The sequence below is a fragment of the Oryctolagus cuniculus genome, chromosome 13 (assembly GCF_964237555.1).
Source record: "Oryctolagus cuniculus chromosome 13, mOryCun1.1, whole genome shotgun sequence".
Lineage (NCBI taxonomy): Eukaryota > Metazoa > Chordata > Mammalia > Lagomorpha > Leporidae > Oryctolagus > Oryctolagus cuniculus.
The window spans coordinates 104,387,653-104,414,158 of record NC_091444.1 but is presented as its reverse complement, the minus strand read 5'-3'; the positions used below and the strand labels follow the sequence as shown (position 1 = coordinate 104,414,158).

The 26,506-nt window shown below is 43.6% G+C and overlaps 1 protein-coding gene across 2 annotated transcripts in view; it reads left to right on the top strand.

The window, feature by feature from the left end:
* Window positions 1-26,506, top strand: part of GPR158 (G protein-coupled receptor 158) — a 351,668-nt gene that overhangs the window by 148,888 nt on the left and 176,274 nt on the right. For both annotated transcript variants that reach the window (XM_051820964.2, XM_002717291.5), the window contains one exon: window positions 21,340-21,442. In XM_051820964.2, coding sequence (XP_051676924.2) covers window positions 21,340-21,442 — 103 coding nt within the window. The remainder of the gene's footprint in view (window positions 1-21,339; window positions 21,443-26,506) is intronic.

The window sequence follows — 26,506 nt, the reverse complement described above, 5'->3', positions numbered from 1 at the left end:
GCATTATTTTTTCTTTTTTTTAAATTAATTAATTAATTAATTAATTTTTGACAGGCAGAGTGGACAGTGAGAGAGAGAGACAGAGAGAAAGGTCTTCCTTTTGCCGTTGGTTCACCCTCCAATGGCCGCCGCGGCCAGCGTGCTGTGGCCGGCGCACCGCGCTGATCCGAAGGCAGGAGCCAGGTGCTTCTCCTGGTCTCCCATGGGGTGCAGGGCCCAAGCACTTGGGCCATCTTCCACTGCACTCCCTGGCCACAGCAGAGATCTGGCCTGGAAGAGGGGCAACCGGGACAGAATCCGGCGCCCCGACCGGGACTAGAACCCAGTGTGCCGGCACCGCAGGCGGAGGATTAGCCTGTTGAGCCGCGGCTCCGGCCTGGATGCATTATTTTTTAGTATTTCATCCTTCTACTACTGATTAGCTTCGTGGTTTTTTGTTTGTTTGTTTGTTTTTTATGATTTTTTTTCTTTGTTTGAAAGAGAGTTATAGAAAGAGGTAGCACCAGAGAGACAGAGAGAGAGGTCTTCCATCTTCTGGTTCCCTCCCCAAATTGCTATAAAGGCCAGAGATGGACCGATCTGAAGCCAGGAGCCAAGAGCTTCTTCTAGTTCTTTCATGCAGGTTCAGGGGCCCAAAGACTCTTCTACTGCTTTCCCAGGCCATAGCAGAGAGCTGCTTTGAAGTGGAGCAGCTGAGACTCAAACTGGCACCCATACGGGATGCCGGCACTGCAGGCTGGGGCTTTAACCCACTATGCCACAGCGGCGGCCCCCGTAGTTATTTATTTACCATTCCTCTAGATGTTTCCATCGACATTACAATATCCATCATTGACTTATCCAAATCAAGTATAAACTTTGTCCGCAGACGGACACTAACACACAGTTACTTTCTTTACTAATTTACATTGTGGTGTCTTTGAGGTAACATTGCTGTGAGTGAGCTGCACTGTCGGTGCTCGTCTCTATTTACGGACCTCTCACTTCCTCTGGGTCTCTTCACCTCTTCCCCTCTGCCCACTGCATTTGGAGTCCTTTTCCTGCGCCTGCAGAATTGCTCACCGCCTTTCCTTGAGTGCTGCGCTCCTGCTGCTGAGCTCTTGGTCTTTGCTGCTCTGACCGTGTTTATTGCGATTCCTTTAGGAGGGGTACAGCTGGCTGAGCTGGCACTGACCCTCTTCGGGCGTTTGGAAGACATCTGCCACTGTCTCCTGGCTTCTGTCCTGTCTGCTGGAGGTCACCTGTCCGTCTTGCTGTGGCTGCTTTGATAATGTTTCTTCCTTGGCTTGTTTCTAAGATGATTGTCTTCGTAGTTCATGTTTATCTGCTCTTCTATTCTATGGATAATTGTGGTTTTCTTGATTTTTAATCTTATTTGGGGTTGATAGTACCACCTAAACCTGTCATTTCACGTCTCTTCTCAGAATGTCTGGTCAGGATTCACTGCTTTCAGATTTCAGACAGCTGGAACCGCTTCATTGTGTGTGGCAATAAATTCAACATCGATGTGGCAATATTTTTTGTGTTGTGTTGGAGGCTGAAAAACACATTAAATAATTATGTTATTTTTAAATTATGTTTAAATAAAATTATGTATATTTATGTTTACCATGTGATATTGTGATATATGTGTACCAAGGGCTAAATAGAGCTAATTAGCATATTTATTACCTTACATATTTATCACTTTTTAGTGAGAACACTGAAAATATAAGTATTATCAGCTTCAAATATATAATTTTTTAAAAAGATTTTATTTATTTATTTGAGAGGTAGAGTTACAGATGGTGAGAGGGAAAGACAGAGAGAAAGGTCTTCCTTCCATTGGTTCACTCTCCAAATGGCCACAACAGCCGGAGCTGAGCCAATCTAAAGCCAGGAACCAGGTGCTTCTTCCCGGTCTCCCAGGTGGGTGCAGGGGCCCAAGGACTTGGTCTGTTTTCCACTGCTTTGCCAGGCCACAGCAGAGAGCTAGATTGGAAGAGGAGCAGCCGGGACTAGTACCGGAGCCCATATGGGATGCGGCACTGCAGGCAGGTGGAGGATTAACCCACTGCACCACAGCGCCGGCCCTAATATTTTGTTATAAACTGTGGTCTCCATGTTGTAAGATAGCTCTCTACACTAATATATCTTAAGTTTTTTTAAATAGTGTATTGAAACTCAGACCCGCTCTGCTTTATGATTTGATTCACTCGTGGATAAAACATCCTGAATAGATTGTATTAAAGAGTAGATGTCTAAACAGGATGCACTGACCCCATCATGAAACAGAAATGCCAGTTTTCTTCACTTAATATATCCAAGTAACGCAGCTTCCTTTTCTGAAGTGAACACCATCGCTGTGCTTGGTTTGTGGCGGGTTGGCCCTCAGTACCCACGTCTCAGCTCCAGCTGCTGTAACAGACGTCTGTAGGCCTGGGGGCTTGGAAACAGCCGAGGTTCATTTTCCCACAGTCCTAGAGGCTGGGAAGGCCGAGATGCACGTCCTGGCAGTGTCTGTGTCTGGCAAGGATTTGCTTTCTGTCCGTAGATGGCGGCTGCTTGCCCTGTCTTCTTGTCGTGGAAGGAGCAAGGCCACTTTCTGGGGTCCCTTTTGTAGAGGCTCCATCCTTATGGCCTCTGAAAGGCTCCACCCACTGATACAACACCTTTTGGGCTGGGTTTTAACATATGAATTCGAGGGACACAGACATTCAGACCATACTGATCTATTTGCCAAGGAACCAAGAACAGAGTCCCTAATCCATCTGTCCTGGACCAGCGCAGCAGAGCATCGAAGCTGTCCCCCCCCCCCCCCGGGGGTCCTGTCAGGCAACATTCTGCAAGCAGAGACCAAAGAACCCTCCTCCCGGCTGGCCAGTGGGGGCTCGCCGCCCTCCTCTGATGGACACCTTTCCCTGGCCAGTGGGGGCTCGCTGCCCTCCTCTGATGGACACCTTTCCCTGGCCAGTGGGGGCTCGCTGCCCTCCTCTGATGGACACCTTTCTCTGGCCAGTGGGGGCTCGCCGCCCTCCTCTGATGGACACCTTTCTCTGGCCAGTGGGGGCTCGCCGCCCTCCTCTGGTGGACACCTGTCTCTGGCCAGTGGGGGCTCGCCGCCCTCCTCTGATGGACACCTTTCTCTGGCCCTCTTTCTGTGTACAGCAAGGCTCTCCACAAGCTCTGTGGCTTCTTCTACAGATCAAAAGTTAATGAAGTCTCTGCAGGACTTTGATCTCTTCTGAAATGTAGCAACAAGGGGACCCCACGGCGCTCAGAAATCCAAATCTGGAGAATGTCTGTATCCCTATTAATCCTGTAGTGGCGCCAGTTGTATTTTGATGAATAAATTTAAACATAAAACAGATGAATGGTAAGATAGTGCAATAGAAGGAAGTAAAGGGTTTGCTGATTAAGCACACACATTCACTCTGTTTTCATCGCCCTGGTAATTTATGCTCATTAATAATGTGAGTGTACCAGTGACATTAAATCTGCTTGATTTCTCTCTTTTTTTTCTTTTTGAGGTTCTTATTGTCAGTTTTTCTGTTATGAAAATTGAAACTTGCTGCCTAATATTTTCTTCATGAAACACCAGTTTCATGAGAGTACTTCAAAATAATTCATGACAAGTGCAAATAAAAGGGAAGTTATTTAGTGAAAGCCATGCATAGTTTTTTAATAATAGGCATTTTTCTTGGACCTTCTGAAGACTTCTGTGTGCATGGAGTAAAAAATATTTTTACACCAAAATAAAGTTTTCCTTAATCCATTTTCCATGAACTTTTTGAAGTACCCTTGTGGAAGATAAGGATTCTCCTCATTTTACAGGTAGGGAAACCAAGATAGAAATAGCTCAGATTCCTGTTTCTGGCGAGGAATATGTGTCACAATCCATTTTAGCAATACTGGAGGATTAGGCAGCAAAGTGTTTGAGGTGGAGGCAAGGGACAGGGTCTCCAGAAAGTGTTGGCCCACAGTCCCTGCGGGCAGCGTGTGCTGTGTCTACACCACCTGAGCAGAAGCCACCGTGCCCTGTCAGAGTGTGTACCTTAAACAGCGTCTGCCATGGCCAGCGTCTGCCATGAGTCCCTGCCCTCTGCTGGGCTTTGCCCGTGGCGTCTGTGGCTTCTGGCTGCCAGTCGGCTCAGCTCCAGATGTTGCAGCCATTTAGGGAGTCAGTCAGAGGAGGGGAGAGCCGTCTTTCTCTCTCTGCCTTTCAAGCAAACAAATTTTAAAAGAATAGAATTAGGAAATATAAAGTTGGCCAGTGGGCCTCTGCAATCCCCTTTTCCCAGGTAAAGTGAAGATTAAGCAGCTGCCTGCCTGCCTACAGTGAGTCCTCGGGGCCAGTTCTGGAAGGCCTGCAGAGGCCTGTCACGGATGCTCCCCTTTCTGTACCTAACACACGGTGGCTTCCCCGTCCTGTAACTTGAAATGTGCTGATGGGGAAAATGTATTAGATCAGGGAAGAGGGGCTTTTTGCAGACATTAGAGACTCATTATTTGTGAATTCCAGGGAAGAGTTCAGTTTCTATTTCCTTGGCAATGTGGCACATGCAGGTTTTTGGAGAATGAACTAGCGGATGGAAGTTCTCTCTCTGCCTCCGTCTCTTTCAATTTATCTGTGGCTCTTGCCTTTCTAATAAGATAGAAATGAATAAACATTAAATATAGCATCCGGGGGACTGGCGCCCTCCGCCTGCAGCACCGGCATCCCATATAGGCGCCAGGTTCTAGTCCCGGTTGCTCCTCTTCCAGCCCAGCTCTCTGCGGTGGCCCGGGAGTGCAGTGGAGGATGGCCCAAGTGCTTGGGCCCCTGCACCCCATGGGAGACCAGGAGGAAGCTCCTGGTTCCTGGCTTCGGATCTGCATAGCTGTGGCCATAGTGGCCATTTTGGGGGTGAACCAATGGAAGGGAGACCTTTCTCTCTGTCTTTCTCTCACTGTCTAACTCTATCTGTGAAAAAAAATTAAAAATAAATAAGTAAATAAATATGACATCCCTGGGGGTGAGCTGCTGACCGAGGCCACACATGGCTGCACACACACATCCCATTTAATAATAGGGGTCCTTTCCAGTAAGTTACTCCAAGAAAGAATTCTGAAGTATATGAAGTTTCTATAAAGCTCTCATGTTTCAAAGTGCTCTCGTAGTTATTTTGAACAAAGGAGTATTATTCTGGGAATTCGAAACAACTGGGTACTGATTCCTTCAGTTCTGGTTTTCAGAGTTGTTAACATCATCTAACTGTAGGCAAGATACCTTAAACAGAGGTGTGGGGAGACAGCACTGCAGAATTGTAAGCGTCCATTTTCAGCACGTATTTTTCTATTTTTTTGTACATCTGGGAAAAATCATAAGTCCAAAAATGTTTTTGAGAGGGGTGGACATGGTGGTGCATGGTGAGTTAGGTGGCTTCAGAGGCCCTATCACATATTGGAGTGCGGTTCATCCCAAAGCCAGGAGCCAGAACTACCATCCAGGTCTCCCCTGTGGGAGGCAGGGACCCAGGCACTGCTGTCTCCAGGGTCTGCATCAGTAGGAAGCTGGAGTGTGGAGTTGGAGCCAGAGTCTGTGAACACAGCATGCAGGTATATTAACTGCTCGGCTAAGCGTCAGCTCCGAGAAGATGTTCTAAAGACATGAGCTCGTCCTAGCATTTTAATTTCCTGCACTTGAGTGTATCATTCATTCCTTAGCTCATTCCAAATTATCTGGTTGCTATTAATTACCAGCCCACTTGACTATAAAAAATGATTTAAAGTCAGTATCCTAAGGGTTATAATAAAAATACAACTAAAATGCAAAGAGAAGAGTAGTCCGCTCCCTCCAGGTGGGATTGGGAGTCGTTGCAGGAGAGGTGGCACCTGTACAGGCTGTGCGCCCAAGCAGCCGTCTGTCTACAGAGAAGGGTGGGTGCCCCAGCTGTGCTCCCCCTCTCCTCACCACAGGATGTGCCCTTGAAGGGAGGGCATTCTTAGCATTCAGCTTAAAACTCGGTTTTCTTTGTTTCCAGTAGGGTAGCTAACATTTGAAATAAAATGTGACCCCATTTGTAAGGGTCGACAAAGACTGAGGGTAGGAGGGTTGGGAGGGTTAGGCCAGTCTGTGTGGCAGCTGAGACAGAAGGCAGAGGCAGAGGGTGGTGGTGTGGCTGGGCAACAACAATCTTCATATTTGACTGTTGGTGGGGGCTGGGAGTGTGGGGTGGTGGTGGCGGTGCCTGTCTGGGGATTTAGGATGAAATATCAACATCAGACAATTCAGGAGATGAGGAATTTGTGGGAGCATCTCAGCCTTCCTGAATGTCACCAAATGCCAGGTGGTTACTGTCTCCTTGCATTTGGAATCTCATTTCTTCATTCGAATCAGGTGAGGACTTGCTTATTTGAAGGATAACACCCAGGTCTGGAGCATCCATGGGACTGCGTCAGTATTGTGGTTCTTAATGGTTTGTAGGAGCCAAACCCCAGAGCTGCACCCTGGAGAGGGGTTCCAGGGCCGTGCTCTAGTACCATGGCCAGCGTTTGTTCTGATTGCTTGATGTCCGTGCTGTACTGGTCAGTAACTGTTCTGAGTGTCACGAATGATAGCACAGGGAGAAGTTAAGCACTCCAGTTTAGTTAATGAAAACAAACACAGCCAGCTCCACAGCAAGCCCAGCAATGGCCTGCAGCTGAGCAAGGCGCGTCCTGAATTGTCTCAGGTAAGAGGGAGTGCGTTGGGTAGCAATGAAAAATAAGCAGAGGGAGACATTCGTGCAGCCTTGAAGCATATTCCTTGGCATTTAATATTGCTTTAAAATGTCTCACTTCTAGAACCTTGTAGAGTATAAGCTTTGTGTATTCTTAAGTTAATATTAATGAGTCCACAGTATTAATAGTTAAAAGCAAATATGGTTTAGCCGATTGGCTGCGTCTGTCATTGCAACCGTTGATGCTTGTGTGAATATCCAAGGCTCAAGTCACATAAGCCTACCCTATTAGCAAGTCACATAAGCCTATCCTATTAGCTGTACTTGGGGCAGGTTAAAGGCAGGTTCTAGGGATCTCTTCAGTGTCAAAGGAGATAAAGCCAACACCTGATATCATTTTGAGAGTATTACAATGTACTGAATTTCCTTTTGTTCATGTCTGATGCATCTGACCCATGTTTTAGATATTTGTAGAACCAGAATATGCACTGAACAGTATGTCATTTTCCTAATTCTTCCTAAAGTGTCTCAGTATTGAACGTGGTCATTACAAAGTTATAATGGAATTGAAGATGCTAAGAGAAATACTTGAAGAAATATAGACCAGAGGCGACATACAGTGCTGGGAAGGGGTTAAGAGTCTGACGTGGGTCTTTCTAAGCCACTGTTCTACAGCTGTGCTTGTATGTCTCGGCATCCTTGGTATTATAGTTCCGCCGTGACAATGCTGTCCCTTCCACAGTTACACAGCCTTGTTAGAATTCTGGAAGAGCAGTCGTGACTATAAATATCAACAATTGAGGGGAAACAGATTTCTGCTGTTGGGTACTTTATTCTCCAGTGCAATTCAATTTTTTATTTAATAGTTAATTTTTGTAGTATTGAAGCCTATTGTTTAACATTCTGTAGCCTTTGAAATTTAAAAAGTGCTTTGCAACAGTTACCTCTTACACCTCAATTTTGTGAAGGGGATTTAGCTTACTTAGAACTGTTGAATCCAGCAGAAAACAGAAGCCAAGTTTTAAATCACTAGAAGTTTCCATGAATGGCTTTTTTTAAATAGTCGAAGTTGGGACCATAGCCTCAAAGTTAAATGTAAGATGTAGAGCTCTGCTTGAATGCCACTGCTGTGCTCGCTGTATCTTATTGTAGGATTGGGGCAGGCGAGGCTCCTGACCACCTCGAGTAAGTCACAGATTCTGCAGAAAGGCTGAAAATTGTGAAAACGGTGATTTACCAGTGTTCCCTTCATGTTTGAAAGTATACGGAGTAATACATTGAAATTCAACAGGAAAGTCTCTGCTTTGTGAAACAGGCGAATATCTTGCCCCAGCTGTCACAGTGACCAAGGCTCTATTCTAGGAAACTAGGTTTGTTTTTTATGTAAATAAGCTGTATTTTCCTTCAACTTCTTTTTGTCTCTTTCTAAATCTTTTATATATCTAGACAAACGTTTCTATCTGAGGGGCAGAGACTTGCATCTGCTAGTTCACACCCCAAACGCCCACAACGGCCCCCAGCTGGGCCCAAGGCCAGGAACTGAGAACTCCGTTCCCCCTTGCATGAGGCAGGAGCCCAAGCACTTGAGCCACACTGTGGCTTCTCAGGGTCTGCATCAGCAGGAGGCTGAGTCAGGAGCTGACACGGGGATTGGACCCCGGCGCTCCAAAGTGGCCAGCGGGCATTCCACCTAGCGTCCTAACTGCTAGACCAAATGCCTGCCCGCCTGCCTGCCTCTGTTTCCTTTCAGTGGAGCTGTAAGAGCTCTTGTTTGCTCTGGATAAAATTCCCTTGTCATCTAGGGATGACGAATATTTGCTCACATTCTGTGAACCTTCACTTTCTTTATATTTTCTGAAGCACAAAAATTTTTAATTTCGACAGTCTAAAATATTCATTTTTGGTTGTCCAATTTGGACTTTTTTTCCAAATTCGATATCATGAAGATTGATCCTTACATTTTCTTCTAGGATGTTTATAGTTTTATTTCTTATGTTTAGGGCTTCAGTTCATTTTGAGTTCATTTTTGTATATGATATGACATGTGAGTAAAACTTCATTCTCTTACATAAAATTATTCAGTGTCATAGCACCATTTGTTGAAGTGACTGTCTTTCTCTCATTGAATTATTTTGGAACCTTAGTCAAACATCAGTCGTAAGGGTTTGTGTTTTACTCTCAATTCTGTGCCATCGATCAGTGTGTCTTTTCATTTGCTCTCACAACACTACCTCGATTACTACAGTCTTGTAATAAGGGTACAAGTTGAGAAGTAGGAGCTTTTCAGTGCTGCCCTTCTTTTTCAATATGGTTTTAACTATTCTGGGTCACTTGCATTTCCCTACAAATTTTAGGATTAACTGGTTAGTTCTTCAGAAAACATAGCTGGACTTTTGATAAATTATATATATGAAGATTTATATATTATAGTATATAATATATATTTACAACTGTGACTTTTCCTTTAATACTAACGTACCTGTCAATTGTAGTTGACTTTCCCACTCACAGGTACCAGAAATGCTAAGAAGATAGCTTCTTTTCTTAAAATTCGTATTTTCCGTCCACAAGTAATCTTGTAGGGGTCAGAATTACCTTTCCAGTAGTAGATAAGGGAAAGCCTGCTAAAGCTCTGGTATTTGAAAGAGCATGGGCAGACTTTGAATGTGTTCTCATTTAGGGATTATGACATAGGGCCTGCAGAAAGGTTTAGAAGTAGCATTTTTACAGAACTAGGTATTCATAAACTACTGGAAAAATTCTTGTACATTAAATATCTAACATTTTTCTTGTTAAAAATGTGTTGTTTTTGGTGGCTTGATAGTGGATGGAGGGCATTCATGCATCTGGATATTTTCTGTAGAATAACAAAAAAACTGTTTAAAAAAAACCTCTTGCATATATTTCAGCTGAGAATGGTAGCAATTATATCAATTAAAATGATTTTCTTTGCAAGTAATAAGTGATATTTTAGCTTCTCCTTCTAATAAGAGAAAAACTTACTGTCATTTGGGAATAGAGCATTTAGCTTTGATTTAGCGTTTAATAGGCTGTGTAGCTCCTGCCTTTTGGTTTAGTCCCATGCCTTTTATTCTTTAGCTGATTTGCTAATTACTATTGAAAAACATTCCACCATTTCACTGGGGAGATGCAAATGTATATTCGGATTCTAAATTCTTGAGAGGCAGCCAAGTACTTGGTGCATACAAACATTCTGCATTTATATGATTTTTGTAGAATGACTTTTAATGTCCTGAGGGTTTCTCCTTAAATATCAGCACACAGACGCCATTTCTATCAGCAAAAGTGGGATAAAATGGTTTGATTCTTTCAACTAACTGATAATAAAAATACGATTTCTTTTAAAATTAATTTTTAAAAAAAATTTTAAAAATGTATTTGAAAGGCAGAGACCAAGACAGAAAGAGCTCTTCCACTCACTGGTTCACTCCCCAGATGCCTGCAGTAGTCAAGCTGGGAATTGTCTGGGTCTCCGATGTGGGTAGCAGGGACCCACACCTGCTGAGTGTGCATCTCAAGAAGCTAGAATTGGGAGCAGAAGCAGGACTTAAACCCAGATACTACAATATGGGTTCTAGTCCCAGTTGCTCCTCTTCCAGTCCAGCTCTCTGCTGTGGCCTGGGAGTGCAGCGGAGGATGGCCCAAGTGCTTGGGCCCTGCACCTGCGTGGGAGACCAGGAGGAAGCACCTTTAAAGATTTGTTTATTTATCTGAAAAGCAGGATTACAGAGAGGAGAGGAGTGACAAAGAGACAGAGATCTTCCATCCACTGGTTCACTCTCCAGATGGCTACAATGGTCGGGGCTGAACCAGGCCAAAGCCAGGAGCCTGGGATTCAATCCAGATCCTCCCCCGAAACACACACACACACATGGGGGGCAGGGACCCACACCATTATCCACTGCATTCCCGGGAGCATTAGCTGGTAGCAGGATCAGAAGTACAGCAGCTAGGACTCGAACCTGCACTCACGCAGTGTGCTGGCATAGCAGGCAGTGCCTTCAGCTACCGCACCACTCTGCCTGCCCCAAGTTTGTGGTTTAATGGAGGACAATGTTTTGTTTCTAAAAAGCGTTGAACACATTAAGAATCTGTGTTTAGCCTCTGGGGTTACTTCTGTAGGGGTCTGGAGAGTCAGCCCTACTGACTGAGACGCAAGGCTGACATTCTTGCAAGTCAGTTCAGCCCCCACAAAGCATCCTGCTGAGTCAGGGTGGCAGGCGCAGACTCGGGGTGTGTCTGTGCCGCATGCTGAGGTGTCTGCCTCAAGGCCTGTTTTGCTGAGAGCAGGCTCCCCTGACTGTCACAGGGGCTCCCCTGACTGTCACAGGGGCACCCCAGACATTAATGAGAGAGCAGTTTCTTTCTCGATTCAAACTGTATCACAGAAGAATTTTCGTCCTCCACTCCACTGCCACCCCCAGCCGTTAGGCCTCTTCAGCCAGGTTTTGGCAGCTGCTGAATCCTAGAGATGAGTTGCAGCCCCTTTTCTCCCTGGTGAATCCTGCGCTATTTGCTATTCGTGGGTTTGTTTCCCTGGAAGATGCATGGGTGAAATATGTGGGTGATGCTTGCCTACCCTGGCCTGGAGGCCTTTCTGATGGAGCATTTCCCTTTTGCTTTATAAACTTGCAGATATTTGGGGGGGGGGGGCGGATCACGAGATGTTAATTGAATTGATCTGTTTCAGTGCAAAGCCCCCCAAACCCCTTTCCCCATGAGCAGATCCAACATTTTATGGTCTTTCTTCACAAATTATAATGAAGGAACAAGAAATAAATCAACGAAAGGTGCTCTTTTTTTAAAATCTCCGATAGTCAGTCGTTCATCGTGCCAGTGTCAGACTCTGCATCTCAGTGCCTCGGTGCCTCGGAGGTGCTGCCTTCTGTCTCTCCAACAAGCTCAGGACGTTCAGGACAGAGGGGAGATTCCCGCAGTTAGTTAGGTGAGCACAGAAGCACACGCTGCGCTTCCATGGAAACGCCTTGTTCCCAGCTGGCGCCCGTTCCATTCAGAGCAACTGTCAGCAAGCCGGCCTCCAGAGTCGCCTTGGACAGAGGGGCTCCGCTTTTCAGGAAATGCAGCAGCGGCACTCCACTGGCACACCCCAGATGGAGATTGGCTTTCTAGAACTCTGCATTGGAAAGGGAGAGATCCCTCCCTCCCTCCCTCCCTCCCATCCATCCATCCATCCATCTTTCCATCCTTCCTTCCTTTTTTAGAAGAGCTATATTTGTTAAATAAATGATTTATTTATTTTCATTTTATTTGAAAGAGAGGCAGAGACAGAGAAATTTTTTCCATCCATTAGTTTCACTCCCCAGCTACTTGAAACAGCTGGGACTGGTCCAGGCCAGAGCCAGGAGCCTGGAATTCAATCCAAGTTTCCAAGATGGGTGGCAGAGACCCAAGTACTCAAGCCAACATCTGCTGCCTTCCCAGGGTGTACATTTTCAGGAAGCTGGGTGAGAAATGGAGCCAGAACTCAAGCCATGCACTCTGATGTGGCGTGTGGGTATCCCAAATGGCATCTTAACCACTGCACCAAACACTCAGCCTCAGAGGTTTATTTATAAAAGTTGTAGCAGGCATGGGGCTTACTTAATTGTACTTCATAAAACATATTTCATCTATATGTCTTAAAATTAATAACCTCCACGTAGTTGAAGATTACTGATCAAGAAAACGGATTCATCTGGAATATTTCCAAAAACCAAGAAGAATACAAGAATTTAAACTTTTAGAGCACTCAAAGTTGATTCCAAAGGGATCTGACATTGGCTTCCACCCCTTGCTTTTGGAACACAGTACTGCGGTGTTCCCATGTTTCCTAGAGAGCAGCTGTTACTGTCTTCTGACCGGCGCAGTATCCGAGAATCCTGACTCTCCTGGTTTCCAGCTGTGTGCCTTTGAGCACGTCGCTTTCCTAGCCTGTGCTTCAGTCTTCTCGTCTTAAAATGGAGACAGTAAGAGAGTGAATGTAGAACTGAGTTAATATTGTGCAGCATTTGGAACAGTGCCTGGCGTGCAGTGGATACTCAGAGCACATTGACCACTGGCTGCGTTCCTCACTGTTAATCTGGCCCGCTTGGAGATGAGTTTCCAGGGACACAGGCAATCCTAGCTCTCATTTAGAAGGGGGAATAGAGGTAAGACCATGTTTCAGGTGGTGGCTCCCAGCGAAGAGGGCAGGAACGTGGGAAGTAAGCCCAGGAACTCAGACAGCACAGCCATCTGGAGTGTTCAGCCTGTGAGAAGGCAGCTGTAGCCCTTCAGTGGCTGCACGGGGCGCTTGTGTCTTTCTGCTCAGTTCAGCATCTCTTGTGTGACGCCGTGGTTCCGACTCAGAAGAAAACGTGAGACTCTAGTCATGGTGGGCAGTCTAGAGAAGCCAGGCAGTGCTTTCCATTTTAGAAAGAGTCCAAAACAAAATTTAAAAAAAAAAAAGAAGAAACAAGAAGAAAGACATTTGAAGGCCCTTTTCTGGAAAATTTTGAATTCAATTTTTATTAATTCTGCATCTTTTTTTGTACCTCCTCTTTTCAGTCCAAATTAGTTTTTCTTTAGGGTTATATAAAAATATAATTCTCACACACATAAATGTGACTCTTAGGTATATAAGTGTGATTTTGTGGCACATCTAGCTTTTCCTGTTAAAGGGTAAAGGATAATTCCCTTCCCAAATGTGTACAGTGGTGGCCAGGACTAAAGTTAGGAACATAATTCAGACCTCACGTGGTGGCAGGAACCCAGTTACTTGGGCCATCACTGTGTCTTCCCCTGGTCCGCATTAGCAGGAAGCTGGAGTCAGTAGCTGGAACCGGAGCTGGGGCCACCACGAGAGCCTGGAATCAAACCCAGATACTCCAGTGTGGTGTGCAGGCATCTTAACCACTAGGCTAAATGCCCTCTGTGCGGCTGGCCAGGCTTGGCTGTGTGTGCCATTGTGTTTCCCAGCAGTGGGCTGGCACACACGAGGTGAATTTCACCGCATGCTGAATTGATGTGATCTGTCATGTTTATGCACATATCTTTGAGGATGAAAATACCATTCTGCTCCAAACTCTTCTTAAAACAAATTTAATTGTGGATTAAAAAATATAAAATGTAGCCATCTTAATTTGGCTTATCAAGTGCTAAATCAATTTAGTTAACAATGCCACTCAGTAGTGTTAACTGTATTTACATGACTGTGCAACAGATCTCTAGAAATTCCTGGTCTTGCAAAATTGAGACTCTATACCTCATGGAGTAAATTCCCATTTCCCCGCACCCTCACCCCTGGCAACCAATACTTTGCTTTCTTTTCTATGGATTTAATGACTTTAAATGTCACTTCTAAGTGGAATCATACTGTATTTGTTTTTGTGACTGGCTTATTTCACTTGGTGTAGTGTTTTCAAGGCTCAATCATGTTTTAGAATATTATAGGATTTCCTTATTTTTAAGTATGAATAATAGTCGGATATCATATTTTGTTAACTGGCTATCGATGGCCATTTGGAATACTCTTGGCTACTTAGAATAGTGCAACTCTGAACTTGAGTTCAGATGTATATTTTTGAGAGCCTGATTTTAATTCTTGTGAAATCATACTTTAATTTTTGTGGGATAATGTGATAATTCTGTTTTTTACTTTTAAAGAAACTTCCATACTGCTCTCCACAGTAGTTGTATCATTTTTTATGTTACCACCAGGAGTGTACAAGGAATCCAGTTTCTTCATATCCTCATAAACATTGGGTAGTTGTTTTTTTTTTTCCTTGATAATAGCTATTCTAATAGTTGTAGGGTGACACCTCATTGTGGTTTTGAATTTTCATTTCTCTAATGATTAGGAATGTTGACTATCTTTTCATCTTCCCATTAGCCACTTGTATATCTTCTTTGGACAAATCTCTGTTCAAGTCCTTTGCCCGTTTTAAAATTGGATTGTTTGTGTTATTTTTGTCATTGAGTTGTGGAAGTTCTTTATGTACTCTGGATCTTGGTCCCTTATCAGATACAAGGTTTGCAAATGTTTTATCCTGCTCTGTATGCTGCGTCTTCATTCTGTTGAGTGTTTTCATTGACACGTGGTTTGTAAGTTGGATGTAGTCCCATTAGTCTATTTTGGGTTTTGTTGGCTGTGGTTTTGCTGTCATGTCCCAGAAATCATCCCCAAATCCCGTGTCATGAAGATTTCCACATATTATTCTTCTAGGATTTTCATTGTTCTAGCTGTTATGCTTAGGTTGAATCACACTGAATAAAGTTTTGTGTACAGTGTTAGGCCAGCTTCATTCGACGGATGTGGATATCCATTTTTCCCAACATCATTTCCTAAGGAAACTGTTTTGTTGCCACTGAGTGGTCTTGGCACCTTTGTTGAAGATCAGTTGACCATTACAATTAAGGGTTTATTTCTGGGCTTTCTGTCTTATTCCAGTAGTCTAGATTTTATATCTCTCTATCTCTCAATCTATCTATCTTTATGCCAGTGCCACCCTGTTTGGATTCTTGTAGCTTCTGACTATGTTCTGAAATGAGGAATTATGATGTCTCCCACTTCGTTCAAGGTTGTTTTGGTTATTCAGCATCCTTCAGATTCCATAAAATTTTTTTGATTTACTTTTTGTGTTTTTTTTTTAAAGATTTATTTTATTAATTTGAAAGGCAGAATTACAAAGACAGGGAGAGAAAGAGAGGAGAGAGAGGTCATGGATCTGCTGGTTCACTCCCCAAATGGCTGTAACAGCTAGGGCTGGACCAGACTGATGCCAGGAGTCAGGAGCTTCTTCTGTGTTTCCCACTTGGGTGTAGGGGCCCACACACTTGGGCCATCTTCGGCTGCTTTCCCAGGTGCATTATCAGGGAGCGAGATCAAAAGTAGAGCAGCTGGGACTTGAACCGTATGGGATTCTAGCATCTCAGGCGGCAGCTTTACCCCCCTGCGTCATTATAATGGCCCCTGGATTTTCTTTTTATTTTCTGGAAAAAGTTCTTGGAACTTTGACAGGGATTGTGTTGAATCTGTGGGTTGCTCTGAAAAATATGAATATTTTTACAAGGTTAAGTCATTTAATCCAGTGTTCCAATGACACTGGGTACTGTTAAACTTCTTTGTACCTTCTTTGATTTCTTTCAGCAATGTTTTATACTTTTCAGTGTGTAATTCTTCCCCCTCTTTCATTGATTTTATTCCTGTTTTATTACTTTTGATATTAAGAATGAGGTTGTTTTTTAAAATTTCCTTTCAGATTGTTCATTGTAAGTATATAGAAACACTGACAATTTTGGGATGTCAGTTTTGTATCCTGCCAATTTTCTGGGTATGTGCTTAGTCAGTTTTGTGCATGGATTTTTAAGGGTTTCTACATATAAGATCATATCATCTGTGGACAGAGATAATTTTACTTTCTCTTTTCCTTTTTGAATGGCTTTTAATTGTTGATTTTGACTAATTGCCCTGGCTAAGACTTCCCAAACTGTGTTGAATAGACATGATAATGGGCATTCTTACTTTGTACCTAAATTTAGAGGAAAAACTTTCAGTTTTTCATGATTGAGTGTGATATTAGTTGTGGATTTTTTATATATTGCCTTTAATTTTTTTCTGTTCCTATTTCATTGGGAAGTCTTGTCATTTAAGAGTGTTGAATTTGCCAAGTGCCTTTTCTACATCTCTTGAGATGATTGTGTGGCTTTGGTAATTCATGCTGTTGATGTGGTGTGCTACACTGATTTTTTTTCATGTTGAGCCATCCTTGTGTTTCAGGAATAAATCCAGCTTGTTTGTGGTCCCATCCTTTCAATGTGCTATTGAATTTGGTTTGCTGGTTTTATCGTGGGTTTTTAGGAACTCTATTTAGAAAATCTCTGCTCGTGGCTGGGGCACGCAGTACTGGGAGCAGCTGCTTCACTCCCAGGGGACCGAAACTCTTCATATGAAAAACTCAGTGTATGGAGGAAGATGAAGGCCTGTTCCCTTTGATTTATATGAAGCAGGAAAGTTGTGACTTCAATATATGACATTAATATCTTGAGTACCTGCAGCAGATGTCTTAAATTAATATTGGAGTAAAAATCAGAATCCTTTCTCACCTTTCTTCTGTGTTAAGAGGGTATCTGTTTATATATTGAATTCCTTAGGAGAAAATAAAATTGTAAAAATCAGTTTCTCAGTCCAAGTAGGCTAAATGTTACTTCAGTAGTCATTATACATACAAGTATTTAAGGAAAAACTAGACTCAAAGCTAGTGTTATAATCTTGAGAATGTAGAACTTTGCTTGGGAGGTAAGAGAAATTGAGTAGCTAGGGAATGGCGGTGGTAGATGGAGGAGGTTGGCTACTTGATAGAAGAGTAAGCAAACGTAGCTTGCGTACTCCAACGCGAACTGTTGCACATTGGGTTCCACATAAGCCCCTTCGTCATGGATGCAGGGTGTAGCAGATAATATGCTTTCATTGATTCTGAATGCAAGAATTTCATTTTCGGGGTCAATACTGTGGCACAATGGGTTAAACCACTGCCCATAGCCCCGGCATCCCATATGGGCACCTGCTCAAGACCCAGCTGTGCCACTTCTGATCCAGCTTCCTACTAATGGCCTGGGAAAGCAGCAGAAGATGACCCAAGTTCTTGAGCCCCTGAACCCATATTAGAGACCCAGATGAACCTCCTGTCTCTTGGCTGTAGCCTGGCCCAGCCCTGGTTAATGCAGCCATTTGGGGAGTGAACCAGCACAAAGAAGTTTCTCTCTCTCTCTCTAATTCTGTCTCTCCCTCCCCTTCTCTCTTTCTAGCTCTTCTTTTCCAATAAATAAATCTTTTTTCCAACTTTTATTTAATAAATATAAATTTCCAAAGTACAACTTCTGAATTTTAACGGCTTTCCCCCCCATACCCTCCTCCCACCTGAAACCATCCCATCTCCCACTCCTTCTCCCATCCCATTCTTTATCAAGATTCATTTTTAATTATCTTTATATACAGAAGATCAACTTAGTATGTACTAAGCAAAGATTTCAGCAGTTTGCACTCACACAGACACAAAGTATAAAGTACTGTTTGAGTAGTAGTTTTACCATTAATTCACATAGTACAACACATTAAGGACAGAGATCCTACATGGGGAGAAGGTGCACAGTGACTCCCATTGTTGATTGAACAATTGACACTCTTTATGACGTCCGTAATCACATGAGGCTCTTGTCATGAGCTGCCAAGGCTATGGAAGCCTCTTGAGTTCACACACTCCTTAAAAGAAGACTTTTATTTCCTTTGAGATAAAAAAAAAAAAAAAAGATAACTTAAGAATATAACAAAAGCTGGTGCCGTGGCTCAATAGGCTAATCCTCTGCCTGCGGCGCTGGCACCCTGGGTTCTAGTCCCAGTCAGGACACCGGATTCTGTCCTGGTTGCTTCTCTTCCAGTCTAGCTCTCTGCTATGGCCCGGGAAGGCAGTGGAGGATGGTCCAAGTGCTTGGGCCCTGCACCCGCATGGGAGAACAGGAGGAAGCACCTGGCTCCTGGCTTTGGATCAGCGCGGTGCGCCGGCTGCAGCGCGCTGGCCGCAGCGGCCACTGGGGGATGAACCAATGGAAGGAAGACCTTTCTTTCTGTCTCTCTCACTGTCCACTCTGCCTGTCCAAAAAAAAAAAAAAAAAAAAAAAGAATATAACAAAAAGTTTGAAGTAAGTAATAATTTATGTCACTGGGTTATGTTATAAAATTATGGAGGTTAGCAGTATTTCACCAAATCAGTTAAATGTTTTCTATGTCTTCTTCTTTCCCCTGTCACATCTGAGGTTGGCTGATAACAGAGCATACTCTTATTCCCATAAACTTTCAAATCTTCCTTAAGCATTTCAGATTCTCAGATGATACACTATTTCAGTGCTGAGTCATGGCATCATGGAATTAGTGCTTTTTTTAAAAAAAAAAAAAGATTTATTTGTTTATTTGAAAATCAGAGTCATACAGAGCTAGAAGGAGAAGCAGAAAGAGAGAAAGAGAGAGTGAACAAAAGATGAACAAATTTCATGTATTTCGTATGTACAAATTTAGGAGCATAGTGACACTTGCCATTCTACCCTTCCTTCTACCCACACTCCCACCTTTTCTTCTTCTTTTTACAGTGACATACTTTTAGTTTACTTTAAAATCGTAAGAGTAACCCAATACTAAATAAAGAATTCAGTAAAAAGAAAAAAAAAGCACTGTTCCTCAACAGTAGATACAGGGGCTATAAACGGTAATAAATCCTCAAATGTCAATTTCATTCATATACCTTACTTTTTTGTACTCTGGTACCATATATAATGGAAAACATATGATATTTGTCCTTTGAGGACTAGCTTATTTCACTTAGTATAATGGTTTTCAATTTCATCCATTTTGTTGCAAAAGTCAGGATTTCATTCTTTTTATGGCTGAGTAGTAATCCATAGTGTGTTTATACCACATTTTCTTTACCCAGTCTTAGGTTGATGGATATCTGGGTTGATTCCATATCTTAACTATTGTGAATTAAGCTGAAATAAACATGGAGGTATGGATAACTTTTTCATATGCTGATTTCATTTCCTCTGGGTAAATTCCCATGAGTGTGATGGCTGAGTCATATGGTAGATCTGTTTTCAGATTTCTAAGGAATCTCCATACTGTCTTCTACAGTGGCTGCACCAGTTTACATTCCCACCAGCAGTAGGTTAGGGTACCTTTTCCCCTACAACCTTGTAAGCATTTATTGTTTGTTGATTTCTGCATGAGAACAGTTCTAATTAGGGTGAGGTGGAACCTCATTGTGGTTTTGATTTGCATTTCCCTGATGGCTAGTGATCCTGAGCATTTTTTTTATGTACTTGTTGGCCATTTGAATTTCCTGTTATGAAAAATGCCTGTTCAAGTCCTTTGCCCATTTCTTGACTATTTGTTTTGTTGTTGTTGAATTTATTGAGCTCTTATAGACTCTGGATATTAATCCTTTATCAATTATATTCTGACAGTTGCCTCTTTACTTTGTTGAGTGTTTCCTTTCTCACTGCCAAAGCTTCTTACCTTGATGTAATCCCATTTGTCTATTTTTGCTTTTATTGACAAATGGTGCTGGGAAATTTGGATCTTCTTGTAAATAACATATTTTTTAAAAATTATTTTCATTTTATCTGAAAGGCAGATAGATAGATGATAAAAGTTATATAGAGAATTGATCGCCATCTCCTGGTTTACTCAATGAATGCCTACAGTAACCAGGCCTTGGTCAGGCAGAAGAAGTCAGGAGCATGGAACTCAATCCAAGTCACCCATGTGAGTGGTAGGAACCTAACTACTTGTCCATCATCTGCTGCCTGCCTGGGCACATATTAGCAGGAAACTGGATTGGAAGTAGAGTAGCTGAGACTCAAACCAGATACTCCAATATGGAATGTGGGTATCCCATATGATAACTGCTCTACCAGATGTCTGCCCATGATGAAATAAAGTATTTAAGGAAGTCCTTTAGAAAGCTCTTTCTCAGGTATTTCTTACTATGACTTAGAACGTTTATTAGCTCTTATACTTTATATGTAAATATCTATATTTTTCTACCTAATGGAGTTTTCATGATAATATTGATCTTGATGTTTAGTATTTGAGCTTAAATAGTGGTATTATTATTTAAATTATTTAGAATTATCTGTCAAGGGTCTCTGTATCAAAGGGATAGCTTGTATATTTTAAATATAAGTTCCTCTAGTAGACTATAATGACAAAAATGCAAAGGGTTGGTGTCTTGGTAGAACAAAGCAGAAAAGAAATTTAATTGTGGATTAGATTCTTGGAACACTCCTAATTTATTGATGTTGTATTTACAGTTTAATATAATTTATTCCTTGCTTATATAATTGAATGTAAAAATGAAGTATGTTCAGCTGAAATTTGTTTGGGTTAATTAATATAATTGAAAGAAGCCAAGATTAAGTTTTTAGTAATTGTCTGTTAAATGTTGGTGTGACATATTTGGAAAGCTGATCATTGTATTTATTTATTTATTTTTGTATGTTTAAACATTTATCCATGAACTGTATTTTAGGTAAATTACTCTTGAGATTGTTGGTTTGTCTTTATTTTTCTCTTTTAAATTTTCATTTTAAAATTTACTTGTTCCATTATTCCCCAAGTTTTTGTTATTTTGATCCAAGTTTGAAATCTGATGAATATTTAAATCATAAAAGCAATTTCCACACCTCTAATTCCGTTTATCTGTTTGCCTGCCACCTAAGTACCTGTGTACTTTTGCTTTGATAGAAAGACTATGGAAATACTCCTCGAAGCAGTGAGATGCTATGTGAGACATGCCAAAAAAAAAAAAAAAAAAAAAAAAAAAAAAAAAAAAAAAAAAGGCTGTCTGGTAATTACTCCCTCTGGCATCTACAGGAGGTAAAGATGTGTGGCAGACACAGTGCAAAGGCATAGGTTTAGGAGGAAGTTCCACTTGCTGCTTCTAGAAACATGTCTGTTGACAAACCTAAAATGAGAGCCCAAGAAAAGCAGTATTTCTGAAGAGTGTGTTGGTCCTGCAGCCATGAGCATTGGTAGACATTTGCGAGGCTTCTGGTCTTCTCGCTGTGGGTTAGGTTGTGACTAAGTATCCCGGTGTGCTCTCTTTCACAGTGTATGCCCATCAAAGGCCTGGGGTTCGTGCTGGGAGCCTATCAGTGCGTTTGCAAAGCGGGATTCTACCACCCTCGCGTCTTCTCCGTGAACAACTTTCAGAGTAAGTGCCTAGTTTCTGTGGAACTGGACATATGCATGTAACACACACCGCTCCACCATCGGACCTGCTTTTCGTCCTGTTGGAGTCCCGTGGTTGCATCCCCATGGTTTGGCACACCTTCATCACTTCGGGAGTTTCCATTTGGGCTTGTCATCGTCTGTGTTTCTGCGCATCAGAATGTATGTGCTGATTTCTGTTGTCCCTGCATTTAGGAAGCGTGAAAATATTGTAGTTACGGGGCGAGGCCAGTTGTGGTTTACTTACTGAATGGTGTTGCTTCAGCGAGCTTCCAAAACTGATTTTGTGATTTTTTTTTTTTACTTTTCTATTCATTTTTTTGCATGTTGGTATTCTATGCTGTATAAGAAGTTACCACACATGGTGCTGCTTAAAGCAACACAAATTTCTCATTCTACAGTTTCTCATCTTGGCTTTGCTGGATCCTCGGCACAAGGCTCAGCAGGCCAAGATCAAGGTGTCCCTGGAGTGTGGTCTCCGAGTATCAAGTTCCTCTTAAAAGCTGTTTCAGGCTGTTGTAGGATTTCAGGTGTTTGTAACAGCTGGCCTGAGACCCTCATTTTCTGACCAGCCTGGGGTCACTCTTGGCTCCTAAGAGTTGCCTTGAGGCCAGCCCTGTGGCCCCTTCCCAGTAAGGCTGCCTCCTTCTTCAAGACCGCCAGGGCCCGTCCCAGCTGCCTGGGCAGAATCTTAGGTGATGGAGAGTAGGCATGGGAGTGGCTCTCCCAGCACTCTCCCGCTGGCTTAGCCTGACTGCAGAGTGCCCCGCGTCATTTTCGGTCCACCCCATTCAGAGGGAGATGCTTGTGCAGGGCTTGTAGTCCAGAATCAAAATGTGCTCATCTGGCTATTTTATTTCTGTTCCAGAAAATGCCAGTGCTACAGCTTGAATGTTGTGTGTATTCTGTCTCCGGAGAACGTGGTGTTTTCTTGTTGGCTTGTAGCTCTTGGATATCATTCACTGAAAAGGAGTATGGTGGTAAAAGGAGTGCTTTCCGTAGAAGTTAGGGTTTGGGTTCCTAACTTCCTGTGAAGCCACCTGTTTCACCATAGGAATAACTGGATGGTTTCTGTGTAGGAATTTGCATCTCTGCTGGGCATACATGAAAGAGGACATTGAGACTGAGCCCTGACTTTCTTCATCTGGAAACTGGGGAAACACTGATAGATCATTAAATAGCATTTCCTCCCCCCGCCCCACCCCCTTCCTCCACCTAGAAGCCTACTCCTGATGTTGGCACTGTGTCCATTTCACTTGGGGGTTCCAGAGAGAAATGACATTTGGCTGTGCCCTCAGTCTTCTATTTCCGAATTCAGCCTTTGTTCTGAGTAGCAGCTGTAGTCGCAGAGTTCTAGGGTGATCTCCAGATTCTGCCTCCTTGCACACGGCGTCATCCCCTCCCCTGGAGCATGGGTGAGGCCTGGGAATACAACGGGGTGGTCACTCCCTTGCTTGGCCATGTTGTGTAGCAAAGGTGGTGGCTTGCTCACTCTAGTGTTACAGGAGTGTGATGTGTCTCTATTGTAGCAGACTGCAGGGGGAGAGTGGGGGCAGGGGGAGAGAGAGAGAGAGAGAGAGGGAGAGAAGAGGAGAGAAAACAGGAGCTGCTGGCTTTGAAGAACAAGACAAGCTTGTTGTGAGAAAGGCCATGTGGCTGGGCCTCATGCATGGCAAACCCCTCTGAAACCCAGCAAGAAAACAGGAATGTGTGCCCCACAGTTGTAAGGGACGCACTTGGACGAAGACCCTGAGAAAACAGAAACGTGTGCCCCACAGTTGTAAGGGACGAAATATCCAAAAGCCTGGACGCACTTGGACGAAGACCCTGAGCCTGGGAGAGAAGACGCCCTAGTGAAAGTCCTGATTCCAGTCTAGTGAGATGCTCAGCAGGGAGTCCAGTTGCACTGTCCTGACTTCATGTCAGCAGGAACTGCAAACTGGTAACCAGGCAGTTTCAACCCTCACATTTCAGGTAACTTGTTATGCAGCAATAGGGACCATACAATGAGCACTGATGAAACCCTGTTTTCTGGCTGGTTATACATGTGTGTGCATGTGGGAATGTGTGCCCTAAGCCATGGGGACACCATAGCTACTGTGGCCTTCTCCCCATTTGTGGTCCAGACGTAACATATGATTCAACGTTGAAGGATTAAGGGACGAGGTTTCAGCTTATGTTCTGCGAAGGTATTTTGTATCTGGTTTACCCACATTTGTTCTCAGCTCCCACTTTGTGACTGAAATAAAACATCTAAATATTGTAGAACCAGGGAATGACTATGCCATTTGCTTATAACACCGCCCAGAGTAACTGGCTAACCTTTAACAACTTATCTTTATTTAATTTGCACACTCCTACTTTCTTCCTTATTTTAAAAGCCAGCGATTCTCTTTTTCTTTCTTTCTTTAAACTGGACCTACTGTCTCAGCACAGGCTGCTTGTTTGTGTGAGTCTACCTCCCATGTTGTGCTCATGGCAGCCATAGAGAAAGGCCATGGTCTTCAGTAGACTACTGATTATTGAGCATTGCTTTGGTTCAGCTGGGACCTCAGCACACACTCAGCCAGGTCTGACCTTCTTCAGTGACACAGCAGGAAGCTGGCTACAGATTATAATTTGAAGCCAGTAGAGTGTCGTTTGACCAAATCCATCTTTCCTGATGGCCTTGTCAGGCTGCATGACAAACCAACACTAATCTCTCCTTGATCTAAAGAAGCAGTATAACAACCTGGCCAGGAATACGAGCTGTAGCTCACCGGGGACATCCACCAAGGACTGTGCAAAAGTTGTTTATATTTTTAATTTATTAGAACATGTTGCACATCTCTGTTTTAATGTGCTGATTCTTGAAATCATAGTATCCTGGCAAATTATGTGGGTGGTAGTCTTCATACTTTCTTGAGGAGATATCTATGAAGAAAGAATGACCACAGGTAACACTGAGGCCAAAGGCAGAGAAGGCATTAAACACCCGAAATGTGAGATAATGTAGGTGGAATTGCTAGCACAGTGCATGCCACAGACCTTGGAGTAAGTGTCCCATTGATACAGTTGGACCTACGTAAACATTAATGATATGTGTAAAGTGGCAAAGCGTAAATACCATGCATCACTAGCACTTTATCTCCAACCTTCTGCCCCATTACAAAACCAGCCTTAAGCTAGAACCCTTGTTGAATGGATTCTCCATGGATCAGAAGGAAGGTGGGCCAGCAAAAGTCTGTAGCAACCCGTGCTGGGTTGAGAAGCGGGAAGAGGAAGAAGGAAGGAACGCTGGGGAGGAAATGAGTCTGCCTAGTAGGCAGGATGGGGCATGGGAAAGTCACTTCCTGTAGCTGTGGATCTAGAAAGGGATCCCCAAGTCTCCCATTTCTTGTTACCCCCTTGGAGAAAGGAGCTAAGATAGGTTCCTGATCTCTTAGAGAAGCTATAAATATGACTTAAAAATGCTGCTACACTGTGAACTGCTTTCTGAAATCTTTGTTTAGAGCTGGGCTACAGTAAACAAAAGGCTTGTGAAGACCATCAAGGGTGTGTTCAAATGACATGATTAGAAATTGTGCCGACAGCCCAGAGACCGTCTTCCTGGCCTCTCTCTTGGAATTGGTGGTTGCATGTGAGCTGACAGGACCTGACGTTTGGATAGTAGCAGGGTTTCAGAATAACCGAGTACTGCTGTCGAGCTGTCTCTTCAAATCCAGGCTCTTCTCTCCCAGGCTGCGGGAGCACAAGCCGATGACAAGCTCATCTTCCTCCAATGCACCTTAGTGGGAGTTCTGTCCTCGGTGAAGCCTCTCCCTCTTTCCCGCAGACACTCGACCAGCCTCTCAGGCTTACTTCTTCTGTCCTTCGGATTGCCTTTGGCTTCTGTACATTCTCAGATAAATCCCCGCCAACAGATGGCTCATATCTACAAGCGATAATCCCAACTTGGCCACCTCCAGCGCTGGTGATACGGGAGACCTGTGCTGGGCAGGGTGGGGAGGCAGAGAAGTAATGAGAGACTTGGAAACATGGAGTTGTGGGTGAAAAAGTGGTGCAGTTTAGGGGGGCTGAGCTCTAAGGCACACTATGAGCAAGGCCCTGCTCAGACCCTGGGATCAGCTCGTGCCTCACCACCTCTCTGCCCGCTGGGCTTCATGGCAGCAGAGCTGGAGTCATCTGACTTTTCTGCAGACGAGGCTCCGTGTCCGTCTTCAGTGCTGACCCTGAGCTCCGCGAGGATAGAGTAACAGAACAGGAGCATGTTTTCATCAGCAGCACCATCACCTTTACTGCGGGCCTGACATGAGTCTTGTGGTCACTTTGAAGCTACACTTTGCTGTCCCATCAAAACCTAAACGGTGTTACTCCACTTAGAGCAGCAGAATCTCCCCTCTCATTGCCCACTCTTATATTTTTGCCTTCATCATTTGCCTGATTTTACATTTTTGTGTTTCTTTGTTTTATTAGTGCTTTTCACAAGAGATTGGATTCCAGTCCCTACCTGTGTCCAGCAGATGGGGTCAATGGCCTTTGGGAGAATTCTCAGGCAGTCGGTCTGTCTGGAGCCCTGAGTGCTGCAGTGACCTTGTTGTTCTGGGGCTATGTTCTTTCCCACTACTGGGGCACTTCCCACACCACGCTGGACTTCCTGGCTGCTCATCTCAAGGCTGACTTTCTGCCCACAGTGTGATGCAGTAGTTAAGCGGGTCAGCTATGGGCTAGCCTCAGGCTTGAATCCTAACCCCACTGTGTCCTGGCACTGAGATCTTGCCTAAATTGTGTAACCCCTTGAAGCTTCAAATGTGCATTTGTGTAATGAGGACAAGAGACCCTGCTCCCTAGTTGTTGTAAGCATCACGTGAGGTCCTACGTGTAGTGTTCTGATCCTCATGTTTTGTGTAGATTAAACACTCCCAGATCCCGCTATTTCTGTTGTTATTTAGAAGGCTCCGTTTACCTTGCTTGTTCATCCCCTCACACACTCCATGTATTGTCGTTCTCTCAAGCTCGTGTCTGCCCGCCTGTAAGGAAGGGGGTGAGTTTCCGAGTCGCAGCTGCG